We start from the raw sequence: 21,382 nt of genomic DNA, 5'->3' as shown, positions 1-21,382 counted from the left end.
CGCCCCTACTTTTCTTTCGGACACATCTCACACCTATTCCCATTTAGACCTCTCTATATGTACTCCCCAACTTGCACGCCGGTTTGAGTGGTATGCACTTGCTGATACATATTCGAGCGACCACTTCCCGTGTGTTATCCATCTCCTGCAGCATACCCCCACTCCGTGCTCCTCTAGTTGGACCATCTCCAAGGCAGACTGGGGGCTCTTCTCTTCCAGGGCGACCTTTCAGGATCAAACCTTCACAAGCTGCGATCGTCAGGTCGCACACCTCACGGAAGTCATTCTCGCTGCTGCTGAATATTCCATCCCTCACCCTACTTCTTCTCCACGTCGCGTACCGGTCCCCTGGTGGACCGCAGCATGTAGAGACGCTTTACGTGCTCGTCGACGTGCTTTACGCACCTTTACACACCACCCTACAGTGGCGAATTGTATCAATTATAAACGATTACGTGCTCAGTGTCATCGTATTATTAAAGAAAGCAAGAAAGCCAGCTGGGCTGCTTTCACAAGCACCTTCAACAATTTTACTCCTCCTTCTGTTGTCTGGGGTAGCCTGCGCCGGCTATCTGGTACTAAGGCCCACTCCCCAGTTTCTGGCTTGAAGGTCGCGAATGACGTCCTTGGGGCCCCTGAGGCTGTCTCCAATGCCTTTGGCCGCTTTTTCGCAGAGGTTTCGAGCTCCGCTCATTACCACCCTGCCTTCCTCCCCCGCAAACAGGCAGAGGAGGCTAGGCCACCTAACTTCCGCTCCTCGAATTGTGAAAGTTATAATGCCCCATTCACCATGCGGGAACTCGAAAACGCACTTGGCCGATCACGGTCCTCCGCTCCAGGGCCTGATTCTATTCATATTCAGATGCTGAAGAACCTTTCTCCTGCGGGTAAAGGTTTTCTTCTTCGTACATACAATCGCATCTGGATTGAGGGACATGTTCCCGTATGCTGGCGCGAGTCTATTGTTGTCCCGATTCCTAAGCCGGGGAAGGACAAGCACTTGCCTTCCAGTTATCGACCCATCTCGCTTACCAGCTGTGTCTGTAAAGTGATGGAGCGAATGGTTAACTCTCGATTGGTTTGGCTGCTCGAGTCTCGACGCCTACTTACCAATGTACAATGTGGATTTCGTAGGCGCCGCTCTGCTGTTGACCATCTGGTTACCTTGTCGACCTTCATTATGAATAACTTCTTGCGGAAGCGCCCGACCGCAGCTGTGTTCTTTGATTTGGAGAAGGCTTACGACACCTGTTGGAGGGCGGGCATTCTCCGCACCCTGCATACATGGGGCCTTCGCGGTCGCCTCCCTCTTTTTATTCTTTCCTTTTTAATGGATCGACAGTTCAGGGTACGTGTGGGTTCTGTCCTGTCCGACACCTTTCGCCAGGAGAATGGGGTGCCACAGGGCTCAGTTTTGAGCGTCGCTCTCTTCGCCATCGCGATCAATCCAATAATGGATTGCCTCCCAGCTGATGTATCAGGCTCCCTTTTCGTGGACGATTTTACCATCTATTGCAGCGCGCAGTGTACACGTGTCCTGGAGCGCTGTCTTCAGCGTTCTCTTGACCGTCTTTACTCCTGGAGTGTCGCCAATGGCTTCCGTTTTTCTGCCGAGAAGACGGTCTGTATTAACTTCTGGCGCTACAAAGAGTTTCTCCCACCATCCTTACGACTCGGTCCCGTTGCTCTCCCAATCGTGGAGACAACAAAATTTTTAGGCCTTACATTTGACAGGAAACTTAGCTGGTCTCCACATGTGTCATATTTGGCCGCCCGTTGTACCCGTTCTTTAAATGTCCTCCGTGTTCTTAGTGGTATGTCGTGGGGAGCGGATCGAACCGTCCTACTTCGTCTATATCGGTCGATCGTCCGCTCCAAGCTGGATTATGGGAGCTTCGTATACTCCTCTGCACGGCCATCCATCTTACGCCGCCTCAACTCCATACAACATCGGGGTTTACGACTTGCGATCGGAGCATTTTATACTAGTCCCGTAGAGAGTCTTCATGCTGACACTGGCGAATTGCCACTCACCTACCGGCGCGATATACTGCTTTGTCGGTATGCCTGTCGGCTACTGTCAATGCCCGACCATCCGTCTTATCGTTCCTTTTTTGACGACTCTCTCGACCGTCAATACGGGTTGTATGTCTCTGCCCTGCTACCCCCTGGAGTTCGCTTTCGTCGCCTCCTTCAACACCTTAATTTTTCACTCCCTGCAACCTTTAGAGTGGGCGAGAGCCACACGCCACCTTGGCTCCAGGCTCAGGTCCGCGTTCACCTTGACCTCAGCTCGCTCCCAAAAGAGGTTACCCCCGGTTCGGTTTACCACTCCCGTTTTTTGGAACTTCGTTCGAAGTTCATCAACATTACCTTCATTTATACAGATGGCTCTAAGACCAATGACGGGGTCGGGTGTTCCTTTATTGTCGGGGCACAAAGTTTCAAATACCGGCTCCATGGCCATTGTTCGGTCTTCACAGCTGAGCTCTTTGCCCTCTACCAGGCTGTTCTTTACATCTGCCGCCACAGACATTCTGCTTATGTCATCTGCTCCGACTCCCTGAGCGCCATCCAGAGCCTCAGTGATCCGTCTCCGGTTCACCCTTTCGTGCACCGGATCCAACGCTCTCTTCAGCAGCTGGTGGACGTCGGTTCTCCAGTTAGCTTTATGTGGGTTCCTGGCCATGTCGGTATCCCTGGGAACGAAGCTGCAGATGCCGCGGCCAAGGCTGCGGTCCTCCAGCCTCGGACAGCTTCTTGTTGTGTCCCTTCGTCCGATTTTAGCAGGGTCATTTGTCGGCGCATTGTGTCGCTGTGGCATGCCGATTGGGCTGCACTTACAGACAACAAGCTTCGGGCCTTAAAACCTCTTCCCGTGGCTTGGACGTCCTCCTCACGCCCTTCTCGGCGGGAGGAGGTAGTTTTGGCCCGGTTAAGAATTGGACACTGCCGGTTCAGCCATCGCCATCTGCTGACGGCTGCGCCGGCGCCGTTCTGCCCATGTGGGCACTTGCTGACGGTTAGACACATTTTAATGCCCTGTCCAGATTTTAACACACTGCGTCTAGATCTTAACCTGCCAAGTACTTTCGATGCCATTTTAGCGGATGACCCACGAGCAGCTGCTCGTGTTCTTCGTTTTATCAATTTGACAAACCTCTCAAAGGACATTTGATGATGCTGTTTTTTAATCCTATGCCTGTCAGTCTGTCTTTTATCGTGTTTTCCCTTTTAGTTGTTGTTGTCAACTTGTGCCTCGCGGTGCATTCTTAGAGTAGTCAGGGCGCTAATGACCATTGAAGTTGTGCGCCCTAAAACCACAAAAAAAAAAAAAAAAAAAAAAAAAAAAAAAAAAAAAAAAAAAAAAAAAAAAACGCCCCAGTCTCCCCGCCCGCCCCATTTTTACCTCTTCCTCCCTACCCCATTGTCCCCTTAGTTTTCCCTGCTTACATCCGTTGTTGTACCCTTTGTACTTTCTTTTTTGTGTTGCGTGGCCACGAAGTCATCTGTCTGATGATCTGCTTCTTTCTGTCTACTCACTCCCCATTTCCATCAGTTCAGGCAACTACTCTTCATAATCGACAGACAATACTTAGTCTTGCATTTGTAGTATTGCTAATAAAAGAACTATTGCTGAAAAGCAAGTGTAATCTCTGTTTCCTGTTATACAGTTCTGTACTACACGCATTGATCCACTTTAAGTTAGTGGTTGCTTTTCCCTTATTTTACGTATCGCTACATGCAGAAATTCGCTTTATTATTATGCTGAAATGTATCTCTTAACTTAATTTTTTCTATTTTAGGATGAAGAAGATCCAGGCAGTATTTGTTATTCATTCTAACTACTGAGACCATGTTGCCTCAAGTATTGCTACATTTCTGTGGAACCCAAACTGATCTTCCTCGACATCAGCTTCCATCTTTTTTTTTTGCAGTCATGACAGGGTAAACTAAATTAACACCTTTCAGCATCTGCATTCCTGCTCTATCGAATTCTTTTTCGCTATAACAATGAAAACAATCAATTGCTGATAAAATTATTTAATTGGATGGATAAAAAATCTACTCGTAAAGCGGTGGCAGAACACACACATAAAAGAATGTTGTGATTGGCAAGCTTTCGAAGCCATAGCTGCCTCCAGGCAGAAGGGTGAATGAAAAGGAATGGACAGGTCTAGGAGAAGGAAAGTCACCCAGAACCCGGGAGACTTACTGTACGGGATGAGAAGGAAAGACTGATTGTTGGGGACTGCATCGGATGAGATCTGAAAACCTCAAATCTCGTCCAATACAGTCCTCAACAGTCAGTCTTTCCTTCTCATCCTGTACACTTGGTCTTCCGTGACCCACGGATCTGGGTGACTTTCCCGAAATCTACCCCTTTTTTTAGACCTTTCTTCCTACCCCTTCAACCCTTCTGCCTCAGGAAGGAGCCTCTGGCTCTGAAAGCTTGCCAATCACAACAGTCTTTTATGTGTGTGTTCTGTTGCCGCTTTGTGAGTAGATTTTTTTATCTATCCAATTAAAAAATTCTTCTCACTGTATCACATGTTCTACCTCATCGTCTTCTATTTCCTCTTCTGTTTCTATACTGTTCCCTTGAAGTTCATTTCCCTTCCATATAGTAATGTAGGTTAAGATCCCACGTATGACATCCTACAGCCATTCACCCTGACGGACCCTCGTTTGTGAGTAATTGATGGGAAAAAGTTTTGGAATTTTATATGTTGATAAGTAGGTTTAAAAGAGAAGCTTATTGTAGACTGGTTGCATGGTTTAATTGCTACCATAAGGCCTTCACATGCTGAAGGTGTGGATTTGAATTTCATCAACTGCCTTAATTTAAAAAAGTCTTTATCAAAATTACTTTAGTCATTATTATTATTCAATTAATTGGTTGAAATTTAATTATTAATTTCTATTCTTTTGTCACATTTTAATCATCATAATAATTTTTTCATTTGTCTCATTTTTTCTTTATAGCATTCTGTTTCTGCTTGGAATTTTTGTGATTGTGAATTTAATTCTATTACAATATTTTAAAATGCCAATTATCAGTTAAAAAACAAAAGATGAAATAACCTACTTATTTTGACTTCATAGTATTATCAAAAATGTATTTTTGATTACAAGATGTACATATATATAATTTTTTCTGGTAATCACCATACAAACATTTAAAACATAGCCTAAATTCCTATTGCACTGTGGACAAAATAAAGGAGATGAAGATTTAAACATAAGAAGGGTTTATAAGGTAAAAGAAAATTAAAGAAAAATGAGAAATAGAAATTTTAATTGAAGTTACATGGACAAAAAATAGGATGATATGATAAAATGAAGGAAATTAATACATAACATGAACAAAGATTTCAAGTGTAAAGAAAGAATGATAGGAAGAAAAATGAGAGAATATGAAGAAGCTGAATTGAAATCTAAAACTGCATTGAAACCAATTTATTGGCCAAAAATTATCCTCAAAGTAATTTTGATAAAAATTTAAAAATAAAAAAATTAAAGAACTTGACGAGATTCGAATCCATGACCTTCTCCATGTCATTGCCTTACCTTATCCATTACACCACACAGCCAGGCAGTATGAGGGAACTAGGTTAAAAAGGTGTTGAGTGAGTGTCACGCAAAATTCTAAAATACTTTTTATCAATAACTTGGAAATGAGAGTCTACAAGTGTTTAATGGCTGCAGGGTGTGATACCTGGGATATTAACCAACATCATGGTATACATGCTTCCAAAAAGTTAGTCCCATCACTGCGCACGCGTCCTTCTTAATACTGGGTTATCAGAATTCTTCATGTCCATACAGTAGCTTCTCGTTTCTCAGAGGGTATCTCTAATATTACTAGGCTGGTTTTTTATATTATCTCGTTTCGTAAGTTAAATTCATTATCTCATTTGTTTCCAAAGAATTTATACTGGGCCTTGTCTTTTTACATACACTGAAGTGCCAAAGAAACTGGTATAGGCATGTGTATTCAAATACAGAGATACGTAAACAAGCAGAATACGGCACTGAAGTTGGCAACGTCTATTTAAGATAACGAGTGTCTGGCGCAATTGTTAGGTCGGTAACTGCTGCTAAAATGGTAGGGTATCAATATCTAAGTGAGTTTGAATGTGGTGTTACAATCAGTGCACAAGCAATGGGACACAGCATCTCCGAGGTAGTGATGAAGTGGGAATTTTGCCGTACGACCACTACACGAGTGTACTGTGAATATCAGGAATCCAGTAAAACATCAAATCTCCGATGCTGCTGTGATGGGAAAAAGATCTTGCAAGAACGGGACTAGCAACAACTGAAGAGTATTGTTTAATATGACAGAAGTGCAGCCCACTGCAGATTGGTGCAGATTTCAATGCTGAGCCATCAATGAGTGTCAGCGTGCGAACCACTCAGTGAATCATCGTCGACATAGGCTTTTGGAGCTGAAGGCCCACTCGTGTACCCTTGGTGGTTGCACGACACGTAAAGCTTTACATCTCGATGGTCCCATCAACATCAACTTCGGACTGTTGACGACTGGAAACACGTTGCCTGGTAAGACGTGTCTCATTTAGAATTGTATCGAGTGGATGGACATGTTACGAGCATAGAGACAACTTCTAGAATCTATGGACCCAGCATGTCAACAGAGGACTGTTCAAGCTGTTGGAAGCTTTGTAATGGTGTGTGGTGTGTGCAGTTGGAGTGATATGGGACCCCTGACATATCCAGTTAAGACTGACACGTGACATGTATGTAGGCATCCTGTCTGATAGTCTGCATCCGTTCATGCCCATTATACATTCCACCAGACTTGGGCAATTCCAGCGGGACAGTGCGACACTCCACACGTCCAGAATTGTACTCGTCCGGATTTATGGACATCTCTGCAGAATTCATGGTGCCAATTCCCTCTAGCACTATTTCAGACATTAGTCGAGTCCATACAGTGTCATGTTACGGCGCTTATACCTTCTCGTGGGGGCACCTACATGACGTTAGGTAGTGTGCTACCTTCACTATTGCATCCCTCAAGTTTGCCTTTTCACCTTCTATTCAATTCCTTTCACAAGTTTGTCAGTTGTCACTTAATGCTTTCTTTTATACTGTAAACAACCTCTGTCAGTAATTTTTAGTCCTCCACATCTGCTACTGGAAATTTTGTGCAGTTTTGAAAATGTACTCAACATGAAATCTTCCAGTAGCACCAAGTCTCTTTCATGTACTTGATCTGCTTTTGTGATTCTTGAAGCAAGTATTAGGAGAGACAAAATTGTGTACTGTGAAAAACTACCAGACAGTGTCCCGTTCATGCTTTTCCCGCCAGTGTTCTCTTCCTACCATTTTTCCTTGTCTTCTTATTCCTATTACTGAATGTCAACCACACAGCACAATCAAACTTTCATATTCCTTTTATGTTGTAACTTATTTTAAACTCTTCATTTGTGTAGTTACTACACATATAAACTTCTACTGCTTGGCTTTGTGTCCATCTTAGTTACAATAAAATGCTCATTTATGCTGTTCATAATAGCTTACCAGCATTGTTATTCGTTATTGCCATTGTGCATTATCCCTTTCGATTTTCTGTTGAAAACCTTGTATCCACCTGACCAGTAGTCCACAACTTCCTGTCACAGCACATCATTAATTCTCTCTGTATTTGTATGACAAGATCCTACCCTGTTTCCAAATACACTATTGTTGTTCTTAACACGTTCTTTTTGCGTTTATGGTTTACACACTGTATTAATGTGGAAAAAATCGATAATTCTTAAAACTTACAGCTACTCTAGATAAAAATACAGAAAAAGTGAAATGGAGCAAAGTGGAGCAAAATATAAGGAAAGTTATTAAAAATCTATTTGAGTTGAGATTTTTATTTTTACTTTCAAATATTTGCCAGGTTCTGTTTCAACATATTAAGGCTGTCCACATCTAGACCAAGTGTCAGGGTCAATGAGGCATGTTTTAGCTTCCCTACAAAGTTCTGTGGTTTTTTATCTTTAAGTGGAGTGCGGCAGATGTTGTGGCCTCTTGGTTCAGTGCGTGCCACCTAAGACTGTGTGATGAGTAGTGCTGTATCCTTTCTGTATTTTTACTTTACTCCCCCTACAAGCAGAACAGCCTAGAATGCTTTCCATTTTAAGATTCTTCGTGGCCTTTCATCCAGTGTAGATTCTGAAAGTGAAAGTGACAACGTACAGTCTAAATCGATCAAAGTTACAAACAGGTTCTGGGATTGTGTCGAACAAAATAAAAAGAAATGTACAATGCAGATTTCTTCACACGAAGAGAATATCTTTTTTAATTCAGTTCCTAATGGTGTGTGAAGGATTTATAACAAATTACTTCTTACGGTAGCAGCAATTTGCCATATGTCTTCTTTGCCACAGCTGTTGTAGTGAGATGTTCATGAGCTACCATTATCCCAAGCTGCATTCTTAGGCAACTCGATACATAGATTGTGAAGAAATTGTGTTTACATACAACAAGCTTCGAACCAATAATTTAGACCTGTGCACACGGTCTAGCTCTATCAGAGCATCTGCATGCGTTCTTTGGAGACATATTATTTATTTCTCTCTAGTCTTATTTTTAATCTGTAATAGTATTGAGTGCTTTAAGTTATTGGTCATGTTAAATACATTGAAATTGTACACAACTTTTGCATAAGTAATCCTTTAAAACGCTATGTGAATTAAATATCTATTAAAATTTAAATGTGCTGTTAGCATTAGCTTGTGCATTTAGGCAAAACATACATGAACAGAAAGTTGAACACGCAGCTTAATTTTCAAGTGTTCATGTTCACTGATAGTAGAAGCAGTGACTCCTTAAAGATGATTATGAATTTGAACTGTTCTGTGTTCCTGCAGAGTTTGCTAAAAACCTTGTAACCTGTTTCAGATGTGCACTTCTGGCTCTGTAGCGTATTGGGGCTATTTTTGTGGAGGTCTTTGTTAACATTGATATTGTGTTCATTGTCAACATCAAGTTTTATTTGCAGTCTCGTCTTTATCAATTAAATGTACTTTAAAGAACAGGAGAGCTTCCTCGATGTAAATTCACAGCACACAATGTCACTTGGATGTTGTAGCTTTGATGCACAGTTGTGTAGAATGGACAAGAGGGACTGAAACATCTGCTAAAAATGGAGGAATACAAAATTGTCTTATTCAAGAAAGAATGTTACTGCACAGGTCTGCCAGCAAGTACAGTGAAACTTTATGCGGCTGTAGCTGGTCATTATTTTGAATTGGCTGCAGTTCTCGCTTCCCAGACATCAGAGCATGTTGCTGCCCAGAGTATTGTTATCAGCTGACTTAAACCCCTGCGTCAGTCACTCGTGGGCTAATGCAGTACTGTACTCGGTGCCTTCCTTTTTTTATCTATCTAAATGAAACACTAATTTTATTGATACATTTGTCACTGAGCTCTACGAGCTTGCTCAGAGATCTATTTACTTGGCCACAGTTTACTCCAGAACAAATGGAACGGATAAACATCAGTATTTTGCATCAAAATTGGTCTACAATGTACATTGACTTTTAGTACAGTTCTGTTATTTTTTTATCGAGCCACTATTAAGTTGTTAGTGCCTTTCGTTTTATAATGGAGCTGTTTTGTTATGTACTTGCAGATTTTGATTTTCAAGTTGCAGAGCTGTAAATATAATTTGAACTATGGCGTATTACACTCTCCAGTCACATTAACATGACCGCTGTCTATGTGTCACAGCTCTCAGTGGACGAGTGTGGTTGAAAGAACACTCTGACAAGTTCACCATACTCTCCCCACCACCAAATTCCCCAGATCTAAACTGATCGAGAATCTACAGGACCACCTCCGTTGGGCTGCTTGCGCCATGGACCCCGAACCGAGAAACCCACATCTGGCCACGCCACTGGACTCGGAAGGGCTCCACATCCCTGTCGTTACCTTCCAGAACCTGCTGACTTTTTCTTATTATGTGACAAGGTTGTTATCGAAAACTGTGATATAATGTGGAAGACTGAATATCTTATACTGAAATCTTTATTATTATTATCAAACTGGCTTAGATTTACAGGTCCATATGCACTTGACCTATGTGGTGCCTCATCTCTCGAAATGAACACAGCAACAATAAAATTGTAAATGAGCAAGAAAGAACTTTGCAACGTAGATACCCTGCATTATGACAGCTGTACTGAATGAACCAATGCCTTTACCATCCCACTGCGGGTCTGGGGGTAACAATAGGCCAGAGGTATTCCTGCCTGTCATAACAGGTGACTAAAAGGAGTTTTCACACATTTTGGACTTATGTAATGGTCCCCTGTAGGGTTTGACCTCCATTCTTCAAAATTTTCCCGAAGAGCGAGCCAATTGGGGAAGGGCACCTTATATGGTGCATCGTGTCCATCATGCATTGAGATCTTAAGCCCACTTTCTTATCGCCACATTTCAGTCCCGCTCAGTCTCTATCTGTTGGGTGAGGACACCTTCCTGGGTACGTTTTCCACCATGCACTATGCCGTGTCACTTTCTGCGTCGACAATGACCATGGACTTTTTGCACCTGACAACCAGCATGGTAGCCAGTCTGTTGTGGTGGGGCTGCCATGTACCGTGTTGGTTGTAGCCCCCTGACCACACGGGGATCACTCTGCTGATGCCTGCGCCATCAACTCCTCACGTATGCCAAAGGGTAGATGCCCATCCCCCAGGGGCATCGGGACTCCCAGCAATGGCCATCCTGCCAGGTGGCCTTTGCTGTGGCTGGGTGGCGCCCATGGGGAGGGCCCCTGGTTGGAGTGGGTGGCATCATGGTGGATGACATGCGATGAAGTGTAGTACATCATCTGCTGGTGGTGAAATACCAGCCGTCTCTAAGCGTTGACTGGCTCAAGTCAGTGCACAGAAGTACGACCCCAAATCGTTCTCCTCCCTGGCCTCACCATGGGAGGAAATTCAGGTTAAGGATGGCAGCGGCTCTTATTCACCCTGGTACCTTGTATATCCGAGAGCTGATTGGGAATCTTTCATGACAAGGATGCCACAGTTTTTTTGTTGAGCATTTGGAGGACAAGTTTGGGGAGGTGGAGGGCTTGTCCAAAATGAGATCTGGGCCAGTCTCAATTAAAACAGCATCCTCTGCCCAGTCATGGGCATTACTTGCTTGTGACAAGCTGGGGGATGTTTTTGTAACCATCACCCCCCATAAGAGCTTAAATGTGGTTCAGGGTATCATATTTCACAGGGACCTTCTTTTGCAGTTCGACGATGATCTGTGCACCAATTTAGAGCAGCGAGGTGTACATTTCGTTTGGCATGTCTCCCGGGGTCTGAGGGATAATCAGGTTGCCCAAGGTGCCTTCATCTTGGCCCTCGAGGGTGATACATTATCTGAGGTCAAGGTGATGGTCTACAGCTGTGGTGTAAAACCCTATATCCCTCCCCCAATGCAGTGCTTTAAATGTTGGAAGTTCAGTCATATGCCTTCCTGCTGTACTTCCAGCGTCACATGTCGAGATTGCAGATGCCCATCACATCCCAATGCTCCATTTGCCCCGCGCCTCTCAACTGTGGAAACTGTGAAGAGCACCATTTGCTTTGTCCACCAGATTGCAGGATTCTCCAGAAAGAGAGGAGAGTCATGGAGTACAAGACCTTGGACCGACTGAACCTACACTGAGGCTAAGAGGAAATTTGCACTCTTACATCCTGTACATTGTCTTACACTGCCGCTACAACAGTTCTAGCCCCATCAGCTCAACCAACCCCAGTCAGCTCTCAGAGCCAGAAGACTTCACCTGCCCCCTTGATGATGGGGGCACTTCCCTCCCTGTTGCTCCTGCACCACCTACTTCAGGAGCAACACCCCTAACCCCCCCCCCCCCCCCCCCCCCAAACATCGGGGACGTCCGTCCCAACTTCTAAGCCGGAGAAGCATACAGCTTCTTCGGCTGCTCTTGCTAGGAAGGGGTCTCTCGAGTCACTCCCTTCCCAGGTTTCTGCTAGTGGGAAAGATGACACCCGCCAGTGGCTTAAGAGCCCAAAAGCAGCTGGTCGCAGGGCTTCTCGCTCATCCTCAGTCTCGGAGACTGCATCAGTGAAGTCCTCCCAGTCAGGGAAACCCAAGGAACAGTGAGAGAAATCCAAAAGGAGGTCCCCAAGACTAAAGGAATCGAGGTGGAACCCACACTACCGCTAGCTCCAAGTTCTGCATCTGTGGATGAGGTGGAGATACTGGCGTCCACTGAGGACCTAGATCTCGCCAGACCCTCAGACAAAATGGATATAGACTGCTCAGGCAAAAAGTCGGTGGCAGCAGGTGACCCTAAGGCGTAAACTGCCTCATTGAAGGTTCCATGCGATCCCAGTCTCACGATGACATCATCCTCCAGTGGAGATGCAGAGGTTTTTTCCACCACCTGGCTGAGCCACGGCAACTGTTCAGCTTTACACTGGCTTTCTGCTTTGCTCTCCAGGAAACCTGGTTCCTGGCAATGCGGACCCCTGCCCTCCACCGCTATAAGGGATACTACAGGAACTCTAGTGACTGTAATCGAGTGTCAGGTGGAGTTTCCGTTTATGTCCTAAACTCAGTCTGTAGTGAAACTGTGCTCCTTCAAACCCCTCTTGAAGCTGTGGCTGTCAGAATGAGGAGGATGCAGGAAATAATTTTGTGCAATGTATATCTTCCTCCAGATGGTATAGTATCCCTGAATGTATTAACTGCACTGATTGATCAACTCCCTAAACCTTTCCTACTTTTGCGAGATTTTAAAGCCCAAAAGCCCTTGTGGGGTGGCACTGTGTTTACTGACCGAGGCAGAGGTGTCGAAACTTGACTGTCTCGGTTTGACCTCTGCCTCTTAAATACTAAGGCCGCCACACATTTCAGTGTGGCTCGAGGTAGTTACTCGGCCATTGATTTAGCAATTTGCAGCCCAGTACCTCACCCGTCTATCCACTGGAGAGCACTTGGCGACCTGTGTGGATGTGACCACTTCCCCATCTTCCTGTCACCGCCCAGGCACCAGGCCCACGGACGCTTGCCCAGATGAGCTTCAAACAAGGTTGACTGGGAAACTTTCACCTCTGCTGTCACCGTTGAACCCCCCCTCCCCCCCCCCTCAGCCCCCCCCCCCCTCCCACGGGAAAATTGATGTGATGGTTGAGCAGGTGACTACAACAATCGTTCCTGTGGCAGAAAACAAGATCTCTCGCTCTTTAGGGTTCCGCCGGTGAAAGACAGGAAGTCGCTGAAGTGGGGACCAGACCCCAACAGGTATTCCTGGTGTTAACAAAAATGGCGTGTTATCTACCGACGCAAATGCTATTGCTGAGCACTATGCTCAAGCCTCTGCGTCGTAGAATTACCCCCACCCCCCCACCCCACCCCACCCCACCCCACCCAGCCTTTTGCACTCTCAAACGGTGGCTGGAAGGGAAAGTCTTCTTGTTTACTACACACCACAGTGAATCCTATAACGCCCCATTTACAGAGTGAGAATTCCTCACTGCCCTTGCACATTGCCCCGACACAGCTCCTGGACCAGATCGGATCCACAGTTAGATGATTATACATCTCTCATCTGATAACAAGCGATATCTCCTCGTCATCTTGAACCGTATCTGGTGCGATGGCATCTTTCCATCGCAGTGGCGGGAGGGCACAATCATCCTGGTGCTCAAACCCGGTAAAAACCCACTTGATGTGGATAACTATTGGCCCTTCAGCCTCACCAACGTTCTTTATAAGCTGCTGGAACATATGGTGTGTCGGCAGTTGGGTTGGGTCCTGGAGTCACGTGGCCTACGGGCTCCATGTCAGGGCGGCTTCCGACAGGTTCGCTCTACCACTGATAATCTTGTGTCCCTAGAGTCTGCCATCTGAACAGCCTTTTCCAGACACCAACACCTCGTTGCTGTCTTTTCTGATTTATGAAAAGCATATGACACACCCTGGCGCGACATCATATCCTTGCCACGCTGTATGAGTGGGGTCTCCGCGGCCCCACTCCCGATTTTTATCCAAAATTTCCTGTCGCTTCATACTTTCCATGTCTTAAGTTTGTGCCTCCCATAGTTCTCCCCAGATCCAGGAGAGTGGGGTCCCTCAGGGCTCTGAATTGAGTGTCTCTCTATTTTTAGTGGCCATTAATGGTCTAGCAGCTGCTTTAGGGCCGTCCATCTCACCTTTTCTGTACGCAGACGACTTCTGCATCTCGTACTGCTCCACCATTACTGGTGTTGCTGAGCGGCGCCACAGGGAGCCATCCACAAGGCGCAGTCATGGGCTCTAGGCAACGGTTTACAGTTTTCGGCCGCAAAGTCGTGTGTTATGCACTTCTGTCGGTGTAGTACCGTTCATCCAGAACCAGAACTTTACCTTCATGACGATCCACTCACTGTACTGAAGACACATCGATTTGTAAGACTGGTTTTCGATGCCCGATTGACATGACTTCCTCATTTCGTCAGCTTAAGCAGAAGTGCTGGTAGCACCTCAATACCCTCTGCTGCCTGCAACACCAACTGGGGTGCAGATCGATCTACACTGCTGCTGCTCTACAGAGCCCTTGTCCAATCCCAAATTGACTATGGGAGTGTGGTTTATGATTCGGCAGTGCCCTCAGCGTTACATTGATTTGACCCTGTGCACCACTGTGGTGTTAGACTAGCGACAGGAGCTTTTAGGAAGAGCCCAGTGACCACCATACTGGTGGAGGCTGGGGTCCCTCCATTGCAGATCAGACGTACACAACTGCTTGCCAGTTATGCAGCACACATTTGTAGTTCTCCTGAGCATCCGAATTGCCATTTCCTTTTCCTGCCTGCGGCAGTCCATCTCCTGCATCGGCGGCCCAGGTCAGGGCTGATTGCAGTTCGCGTGTGGTCTCTTCTCTGCGAACTTGCGATCTGTTCACGTACACCTCAATTGTGAACGCCTTGGCTGCAGCTTTGTCTGGACCTTTCACGTGGCCCTAAGGACTCCGTTAACCCTGTGCCTCCCCGCTGTCACTTCCTCTCGATTCTTGACGTGTTCTGGGTCTCTCAAGTGTTTTACACAGACGGCTGGATGGCTGATGGTCTTGTTGGCTTTGCCTACGCTCATGGCTGCCATATTGAACGGAATTCCATACCCAATGGTTGCAGTGTATTCACTGCAGAGCTGGTGGCCATTTCTCATGCACTTCACTATCTCCGTTCATGCCCTAGGTAGTCTTTTCTTTTATGTACTGACTCCTTGAGCAGCCTGAAAACTATAGACAAGTGCTATCATTATCATCCTTTGGTAGCGTCCATCCAGGCATCCATCTATGCCCTGGAACAGTCCAGTCGTTCAGTGGTGTTTGTCTGGACCCCTGGTCATGTCGGAATCCCAAGAAATGAACTTGCTGACAGGCTGGCCAAGCAGGCTACATGGAATCCGCTTCTGGAGATCGGCATCCCCGCAACTGACCTTAGTTTGTTATTATTTTTCAGCTTTTGGAGACGGAATGCCAAAATCTCAGTATGCACAACAAACTGCGAGTCATTAAGGGGACCCTGAATGTGTGGAAGTCCTCGATGAGGGCCTCTCACAGGGACTCCGTGGTTTTCTGCTGGCTCCACATTGGCCATGCCTGGGCGACCCATGGGTACCTCATGCGCCGTGAATACCCACCTCGGTGTTGGTGTGGTGCCCAGTTGACAGTGGCCCATATTCTTCTGCTCTGTCCTTCCTTGGCTGCCCTGCAACTTCCTCTTCGGTTGTCGGACTCATTATCATTGATTTTAGTAGACAATGCCTCATCGGCTGATTGGGTTGTACGTGTCATCCATGAGGGTGGGTTTTATCATTTGATCTGAGTTTTAGCGCATATCCTTTGTCCCTCTGTGTCCTCCACCCTAGTGCTTTTAGGGTGAAGGTTTTAACGTGTTGCAGGGTTGCTTGCTTTTCCTTTTCATTTTCATGGTCGGCCTGCCATTGTAATCTGCTTCCTTGTTTTACTCTCTTCTGTTTCTTGCATCTCTGTTTTCTTGTTCTCTTTTGTTCCTTTTAGTGGTGGTCTTTCCTTTCTTTCTGTTTTGTGTTATATGTCTTGTCTGTTTTATTAGGAACAAGGGACCGATGACCTTGTAGTTTGGTCCCTTCCCCTCTCTTTTAAACCAACCAACCAGCACCTGTAACATTTCAGTCCATAACAACAGAATTGGACGAAACTTTTTGCTAATTAAGTAGTTTTAAATTACTTTTGGAGGTAGGGTTTGCAGCATGCCGGGTCTCCTCTTTTAGCAGCGTAAAAGAGGTACAACCACGGCTGCTAAGTGCTTTTAGATGCAGTTAGCCCTCTGTTCTGCCACACCTAAGTTATATTTTAAGGATGGGACTTTTGAGAAGGCAGAACACTAAGGATCTCTTAGCCTGTCTAGCCAGTGGTGAAGGAACAGTTCAACAGGTCTTTATACTTCCTCCGGGACTGTGGGTGCTGTTCATGCCTTCAGCATTTTGACTATAACGAATTGGGGCTGGGACAGTTGTGGGATGGGCAGTCGCTGTCATCTGCCGAGACCTGGGGACCGCTTGCCTGTCCGCATCCACCTGCCCACCTGATTCTTTCTCCCACATTGTTCTGCTATTGTCAGTCCATCTGACATTTGTTGCATCTTTTGCCTTCGAAATTCTCTGTTACAAATCTCCCAAGTGCAAGCCATTTCCATTACTATTTCAGCCCTCAGTTGGGTTGGTTGCGGGTCAGATGTGGGTGACGTATCTCTTGCCACAAGTAGGCCCTGAGGGAGCCTTCATCTACCATCTGAGCTACATAATGGCCTGACCCGTATAGTTTTATCACTCAAAAAATTATTCCTTGCTTCTGGCATCAGTATTGCTTTTGATGTACACATTTTCTCATTCCTGCACGCTTTCATAATTCTATCAAATTTCTGTCAGTGTGACGAACTCTGGACAACCTGCTCTTTACCGAGGAACTCATGACCTCACTGTTTAGTCTCTTAAATCGCGGCCCGACCTATGTTTCTAACTGGTCTGCATTGTAGAAGGGAGGAAATGGGACTCTTTCATTTCTGTTAAGTGACAATTTATGCATTGTGAATTAATTGCTTGCAGCTTAGCTTTGACTAGTTTGCAGGATATGTGAAGAAACTTGACATTTTTGTGCAGGAATATGTCTGCCGAAAAAAGAGTGAGGCTTCTGGAGGCAGCTTACGATGGAGCTGTGGAAGAGCTGAAAGAACTGCTGTGTGTGGGGACGGACGTAGGGTTGAGGGACGAGCACGAGATGACCGCCCTGCACTGTGCGGTGGAAGGCGGAAGTGTGGAGGCGGTCAGAATTCTCCTTGACAGTGGGGCAGACGTGAATGCCAGGAACCAGGAGTGGGACACGCCGCTGCACATCGCTGCGTTCTTCGGCTACATGGCCATCGTGCGGCTGCTGCTGTCAGTGTCGGCGGACCCGAGTCCCAGCTGCCAGAAAGGGTGGACGCCACTGCACTGGGCAGCACAGGAGGGGCACGCCGAGGTGGTGGCCGCACTTTTAGGTGCGGGAGCAGACATGGGCATCAGGGACGTAGAGGGGAGGACGCCGCTGGACCTCGCCAGGCAGTACGGCAGATGGGAGCTGGTCACTATTCTCACATAAGGGCGTCAGTTTACTATGTGTGTGAGTAGCTATCAATTGCACTGATAACTAGAGACTGGATTATGGGTAATGTAAAAGGTCAAAATATATGTATAAATTGCTTAAAATATGCACGACAAATGTTGATACGTACAAGATAAAGTAATAAAAAACATAGCAGTTACTGTGTGCAATATGTCTCAAAGTTGGACCTGTGCATTTCGATTGCAAGAAAGAGCGCTGGACACATGAAAAATTTGGACATTTAGAATGGTTGTTTCGTGACCTGTATACTTTGTGGTAGAGGTTTGGCAGTGTCGTGTTTGAGCTTAGTTTTTAAAAACTGCTAAAACAAGATGCACATCATGTTTCAATAGCTGCAAAAAGATTGACATGCACGCAGAGGAGCACGGATGAGAAATTTGCGATATTTTATTTTAGAAACAACATGCAATAAGGAACTTTTTTGAAGAACATTAACATTTAAATAATATTATTGGACTAAAGAATCATTTACGAATTATTTAAATTTTGTTGCTATTTTAAATATCAACAATCAGGTACAGCTCCAAAGGTTCAAAGCCTGGGCTATTTTATTCAATAACTGAACAGATTCATTCAGTGCCAAATCGTGAATCTCTAGCTTTTTAATACTCTCAGGCCTGAGTACTAATCACAACAGTCTTTTTTTTTTTCTTAGCTACTTCCTTGCATTGGCAAACTGCCACAGCATCTGCACTATAAATATACTATACTATTACTATCAAAGTCCTTTACTATCGCTCTGATGGCCTTGAAATGTTTATTGTGAAACAGCAGAGCTTCAACCCATATACCCCAACAATTTAACACTGGTTCAGGAGTTCAAGGGCAGATTTAGCAGTTTTTCTTTGTAGGTCTCGGTGTGAGCAGGTGCCTTAGGAAACACATTCTTTGTGTATGAAATCAGTTTATCCACATTCTCAAATGTGGATTGTATTTCCTTAGCAAGGTGATGTACAACATGAGCAAACACATGACATGCAAATTGGCTGGCATATACCCTCTGAGAAACGAGAAGCTGCTCCACGGACATGAAGAATTCCGATGACAAACCAGTATCAACAAGGACACTTCCCCAGTGGTGGGACTAACTTTTTGAAAGCATATGTACCATGATGTGTGTTAATATCTCAGCTATCACACCCTGCAGCCATTAAACACTTGTAGACCCTCATTTCCGAGTTATTGATGAAAAATACTTCAGAATTTTGCATGACGCTCAATACCTTTTTAACCTAGTACCCTCATATTACCTGGCTGTTTGGTGTAATGTATAAGATAAGGTCCTGACATGGAAAAGGTCATGGATTCGAATCTCGTCAAGTACTTTAACCAGGTGGCAGGCGTGTCGATTCTGCCAGTGTGTTCTCTATCAGTAATAAGTCTGGTTGCCTCTCGCTTACCGATCATGCTGTCATGAATCACAGTCATTCTGTGAGACATTGAAACGAGATTGAGCTCAAGTCAGCCCGTCCAGATTGTTCAAATATTGTAAACACAGAGCAAAAATATTCATAGTCACTAGGTTTTAGTTAACCCTTTGACTGCTGCGGCCATGTTAACTTGTCATGCCTCGCCATTCCCCTGGTGCGCCTGAGGTGTATACACACGGCCTTGGGTCTTCCCTACAGCGCTAAGGACTTGTTTACGCATCCTGCGCCACCGGCCTTCCCACCGCTAGGGACTAGTTCAGGCTCGCTGAGTCACGGCTACCTGAGCCCTGCGGACGTGTATACACACAGAGCTGTCTTTCCACCCTGCTCTTCTTGTAGCTTTTCAGTGGTCTGACTGTGTAGTTCGAGAGTGTATATGTTTGTTGCTGTGTTCACTCTTTGCAGAATTTCACTTAGATTCCTGTATTTTCGTCAGTTTTCTTGTTTTCTATGTGAGAAATGTCACCTCACAGTGGTTGCACAGATAAAGAAATCCTGGATATGCTCACTAAGAGCGACAGTGAGTGTGAATTATCTGGTGTTACTAACAGTGATGAGTCTTCAACAGAATCTCAAAGCTGTAGTCCTCAGACCGAGAATTACAGTCAGCAGTTCCTCTGAATCCAAGGAATCAGAAAGTGATATGAAACGGTTTGGAAAAGAGCGCACTTAAGCGAAACATTTGACTGGAAAGAAACCAATTTCCAGCCGTTAAACCATTACTTCTGTGACTCGAGTTCAGGACACAAACGTCAGTTAGATACTGACCCAAACATTCTTTCATTTCTTGTGATATTTATGTCTCAAGAACTGTTGAAATTTATTGCAGACAAAACAAATTCTTTTTTACGTTTACACCAGGGAAAATACTACAGAAGCTGTGAATTCTCGACTGTCAAAGTGGAAGGACACTGGATTTGAGGAAATGTATTGTTTTGTTGCTGTTTGCCTTCTAATGGCACAAGTTAAAATTAAGTGATTACTGGTCCAGAGATACACTTTTGCACACACCAGTTTTCAGCAAAATTATGTCCCAAGACCGTTTTTGTCTACTTCTGAGACAGTTACACTTCAGTGATAACTCTGCGAGTACTGGAAGCAACAGTCTATTTAAAATTAGGACGATTGTTGACAAAGTTCTTAAGATGTTTCATAATTCATTTCGCCCACATCACAAGCTTTGTATAAATGAAAGTCTCTTGCAGTTAAAGGGACAATTATCCTTTAAGCAAGTTACTCTAACCAAGTGAAGTAGTTTCGGAATGATGAAATTTGGATTGTGTAACTGTCAGAGTGGGTATATTTTAAATTTTATTGTATATACAGACACAACAACAGAAATTTGGTTCTACAGTTTGGGACAAAGTGGCGACGAAGTGGCAACTCTTATGGAACCATATTTGGAACAGGTTCATATTCTATATGTCAATAACTGGTACTCCAGCCTGGACCTGTTCCTCTGGCTTCACAACCACGGAACAGCCGCATGTGGCACTGTTCATAAGAACAGGCGCAACATGCTAAAACTGCAGAAGAAATTAAAATGAGGACAAACTGAGTTTAGGTCCACTGACAAGATCCTTGCTATCAACTGGTGTGATACGAGAGAGGTGTACATGTTGACCACAACTCACGCAACACAAATGGTTGAAACAGAGAAGACTGACAGAAATATTGGCGAAAAAATAAAGAAACCGCAATGTGTTGTAGGGTACAATTCAAGTATGGGTGCAGTTATCCGTTGTGACATGTTGCTGAGCTCAGTGGGACCTGTGCGTAAGACTGTGAAATGGTATAAGAAATATGTTTTTCACATTCTGGATTTGCGCATTCTAAATGTTCATGCTCTCCACCAGTCGGTAACAGGGCGAAAAATGGCACTCGCACAGTTTCACCTTTCTCTCGTAAGGGAGATTGTAGAAAAATATTCTATAGAATGGAGAAAAGCTGGTAGGAGAAGGTGCTACAATGACGAGAATATTCTGTGATTCACAGGGAGACATTTTCCGGCTGTTATCATGAGTGAACATCTGCAGAAAAGTACACTAATGTGCAGTTGCGTGGTTTGCACAAAACAGAAAGTGCACTGGGAAACTAGATACCAATGCAAAACTTGCAACATTCCATAATGTGTTGCACCCTGGTTTGAGGCTTGTCATACAAAGAAGCATTACTAAGCATTGCGAACTAAATCTGAGAAAATCTGTTGATGCTTCTGAATGAATTACTAAAAAAAAAAAAATAAAAAAAGGGGGGGCAAAAAATGTAAAAAAAAAAAATA

The 21,382-nt window shown here is 44.9% G+C and overlaps 1 protein-coding gene across 5 annotated transcripts in view; it reads left to right on the top strand.

Moving 5' to 3' along the window:
* LOC124798126 (ankyrin repeat domain-containing protein 1-like) overlaps positions 1 to 21,382 on the top strand; it is a 113,921-nt gene that overhangs the window by 16,891 nt on the left and 75,648 nt on the right. For 2 of the 5 annotated variants that reach the window (XR_007016921.1, XR_007016917.1), the window contains exon 2: positions 17,170 to 17,668. The exons of 2 other annotated variants lie outside the window; for them this stretch is intronic. Coding sequence is in view for 1 of the 3 variants with exons in the window: in XM_047261385.1 (XP_047117341.1) it covers positions 3,857 to 3,948; positions 17,170 to 17,647 (570 nt within the window). In the remaining 2 variants the exon portion in view is untranslated. Of the gene's footprint in view, positions 1 to 3,806; positions 3,949 to 17,169; positions 17,669 to 21,382 lie in introns of all 5 variants that reach the window. One more of the 5 variants, XM_047261385.1, reaches the window with a different exon arrangement.

The sequence above is a fragment of the Schistocerca piceifrons genome, chromosome 5 (assembly GCF_021461385.2).
Source record: "Schistocerca piceifrons isolate TAMUIC-IGC-003096 chromosome 5, iqSchPice1.1, whole genome shotgun sequence".
Lineage (NCBI taxonomy): Eukaryota > Metazoa > Arthropoda > Insecta > Orthoptera > Acrididae > Schistocerca > Schistocerca piceifrons.
Note: the sequence above shows the minus strand (reverse complement) of the source record. Positions and strands in the feature narration are given on the sequence as shown.